Source organism: Arachis ipaensis, chromosome B03 (assembly GCF_000816755.2).
Source record: "Arachis ipaensis cultivar K30076 chromosome B03, Araip1.1, whole genome shotgun sequence".
NCBI lineage: Eukaryota > Viridiplantae > Streptophyta > Magnoliopsida > Fabales > Fabaceae > Arachis > Arachis ipaensis.
In genome coordinates, this window is record NC_029787.2 from 19,391,721 (window position 1) to 19,395,432 (window position 3,712).

At 29.7% G+C, this 3,712-nt stretch overlaps 1 protein-coding gene across 1 annotated transcript; it reads right to left on the minus strand.

Moving 5' to 3' along the window:
- Positions 1,415–2,595, minus strand: LOC107634265. The gene is made up of 2 exons (XM_016337814.2): positions 2,231–2,595; positions 1,415–2,145 (listed from the first exon to the last, which is right to left on the minus strand). Exons 1-2 carry the CDS (start codon positions 2,417–2,419, stop codon positions 1,738–1,740), a joined length of 597 nt encoding a protein of 198 aa, XP_016193300.1. The 5' UTR covers positions 2,420–2,595; the 3' UTR covers positions 1,415–1,737.

Sequence of the window (3,712 nt, forward strand, 5' to 3'; positions counted from 1 at the left end):
AGAATTTTATATACATAAATTAATAAAAATAATTTAATATTTATACTGATTAAATAATAATTAAATATACTAAAAATTACTGTCCCTAGAATTTTTCGTTACTTAATTATATATGTATTTAATTTCATTGGAGTTTCTCATAATATACTGTTGGCGCCCAAATAATAATTTGCCAAAGCATCAATAAGAATCTATATATGAGTATGAAGTGAACTAGTCTAATAAGAAGTATCAGGTAATTAATTAAGAAGAAATAACTGAGTGAGGGTTGAGGAATTGAAGATGATCAATAATGGCCAACAAGAAGGAGGTAAACGCAATGTGGAAGATATGATTATTACACATACATCACACCCAACTTGTCATTTATGTTTACCTTCACATTTATCATAGTAGTTTGTATTCTCATTGGTTTGTAACTTTGTATGTGTTGGTTAAGACAGGGAGCACTCTCTCTATAACCAGAATAGCCTCACTCAATAAAGGCTCTGTTGGATTGTGTTGGTTCGACAAGGAATAAGGACTCTCTGTTCGGATTGTGTTTTTATTTTTTTTAACACATAAATAATTAAAGGAAAAGTCTAGGGGGCAGCAATTTCATTGAATTCTGGCCAGCATATAACCATCAAAGAAAAGTGAGTCATTGGATGAAATCTCACACCAATCTCACACCATTAAAATCATCATTAATGATTGTTTGATGACTATAAATCACAAAAGTTGTTGGTCCCTAACACTCCTCATAATTAAATATACAACAGATACAGAAATTTATTTGATTACTAAATTACTCTTTCAAAAAACTTAAACGTAACAAGAGGCACATATCTCTATTGTGTTCCTTCAACAAAAATTTCTTTTGGATTTGTTTAAATATTTGCATAGGCTTTCTTCTATTTTTGTATTTAGCTTATACGATTTTTTTTCTTCTAAAGAATAAATGATGAAATAATTCTAAATCTTTCAATCATAAAAACTTTGATATTATGTCATAAAACACATATTTTTTCTAAAAAATATCTAAATAAATAGTTATATCTTTAACAAATATTTCTTTAAAATAAAAACAGAAAATATCTGATTTTATTTTTTTATTTCTATATCTCCATTTTGTATTTTACTATTTTTAACAAAACTAAAAGAATTTCTCGTTACTATTGGATTCATTACCGATAACCTAGCGAATTCAATTTCAGATTTTCAGTCATACATGTACATGTTAGCTATGACCGATAATTTCGATGAGTTAAACAAATATTACTGTCTTGTTAAAATTGAATTTATGCAAATTTAAATAAATAAATAAAATTGTAAGTATTGTTGGAGTGCTTTGTAAATGGAAAATTTCTTCAATAAACACACTGGATTTAATGCTTGTTGGATCCTTCGATCTAGTAATGCCAAAAACATACTCTAAGAATTGATTGCGAAAGATTTTTAGTTGAAAGAACATTGACATTAATATACTCCGGTCCTAGCATTCTTTACAACCAAATTTTCTTTACACCAACCAAATTCCTATCGAATCGAATTCCATTAACTACATCTATCACCTTACACATGTTAGATATCTACAATGTCAGAATTCAGAACCCTAATTAAATGAAGAACTGCTGCTACTTCTATGCATCTCTCTCATAAGTCAAATCAAATCCTTCCCTAAAATGTCACTACTAAAACTGTAACAAGTGAATTATTATGATGAAGCACCAAGCACGAAGAAGAAGAGTTCCCACATTAATTATGATGCTTGGAGTAGCACTTTCCGTAATTGCCCCTATGATCTATCCCTGTTGGATATGAACATCTTTGGAGCCTCTTTTGGGAGCAATAGTAGCTTGGTGAGTTGCAAAGTGTGATGATAAGGTATAGCCACATTGATGTTAGAATAATGCCAACAAGCTTGCCCCAAATTACGGTGAATAACAGACTCATCAGAATCAAGTATATTCCATACGATTCAAACTTGGTTTGCTTTGTTCTTTTTTGTTCTTGTTTTGTTTGTAAATTCTTTGATTCTAAGGTTGCCTTTGGAGTTGAAGGACGAGTCGACAAAGTTGATTTGAGAAGAGATTTCGTTTCTAAAGCGCCAAAAGAATCATTGATGCGATTGTAACGGTTCTTCTTCTGGCATGCTCTTCGATTCTGTAAAGTCAAAAATTATTTAGTTAATATATTGTTTAATTATATATATTAGTGAATTAATAGAGACCGAGTGGAAAAGACTTACCAATATGGTTTGGAAGACTCGAATAATGGTTTTCTTGGGAGGTTGTTGCATGATCCTCAATCCCTGAGAGAACTTGGAGGACCCTTTCGGAAATAACAATGTTTTGTTTTCCGGCTTGATGGCGTCATCGATGTCCAAGACGGGGCGAAAACAGAGGAACATCTTGTTCAACTTTGAGAAGTTCCTCATGATGTTGCTTTAGGTGAAGATATTTTTCTTCTTTATTGCTTTTGGTGTTCAAAGCAAAGAGTGTGTCACAAAATGAAACAGGCAACTCTGTTTTTTTTTTCAAGTGAGAAGATTTTAGAGGCAATGATTTTTTGGTTTTGGTTTTGGATTGAGAGTTAAGAAATGAAGGCACATAGTGGACATTTATATATATAAGCTTGGCTTGGACTTGTGTATGGTTCTCTACTATACACCTCAGGTGACCCCCTTTTTTTTTTTAATTTATTCTTATTTTTTAATTTTTAGAAAAATAAAAGTGTGAGTGAAAGTGTTGGAAGTGGGCGAAGGTAAAAGGAGAAACCACTTTGGAGCTCTCTTTGTGGGACAAATTCAAGGATGTTAACTCCTCTTTGCTTTTCTTGAAAATGATGTTTATATATTGAAAAAAGAAAAAAAAATGGAACCAATTAACAATGTTTAACATTTTTTCTTTTTGTTTAAGTTTCTTTTTTATATTTTTTATTTCTGCTCGTACCCTATTTTATTGGTTGAAAAAATATATATATATGTTAGAAAATTATAATTTGTTTGTGGACAATACATATATTAATTGTAATCACAAATTATGCTATTTCAAATTAAATGACTTATATAATGGTGATTTCATTTATTATTTTAAATGCTAAATTGAATAAATCATTATTACTTTTGATTTGGAATTAAATGAGAATAAAATTGGATATTATCTTTAGATAATTATCTTTTGGATTTTAGATATATTATCTTGTAGACTTTAGATACTATTTTATTTAGGTTTTAGGGTTTAATGGGTGTCATGCTCAAATATAAATAGTGCCTTCAGGGTTTCGGTTCCCAATATACCAAAACCGCATTTGTTGCTCTTTTTCCATCAGAAGAATCACAATTCAGCTGCCTAGGAATACAGAAGGCTTTGGTTGAGGAAGATCGAAAGAATCAGATCCAAACTATTTCAATCATATGATTCGATAAATTCAGGTACGCTTCCGCATTCAAGTATTTTCTTTCTTAATGATTTAACATGAATAATCTTTGGGTTAAAAAATTCTGTAAAAATTCCAACAAGTGCTATATAATTTTTGGTGATTCAATATGGATGATCTGGATTAACAAAATAATTTATTCCAACAATATATACTATTCTTTTATGAAAAAAATTATTTATATCACATCAGACACTTATGTCTATACATTTAAAAAAATTTCTTCTTTTCCTTTTTTGAGAAAAAGGAAGTAAATTGGATATCTTATTTAGTGTCAAATATAGTTTTCATA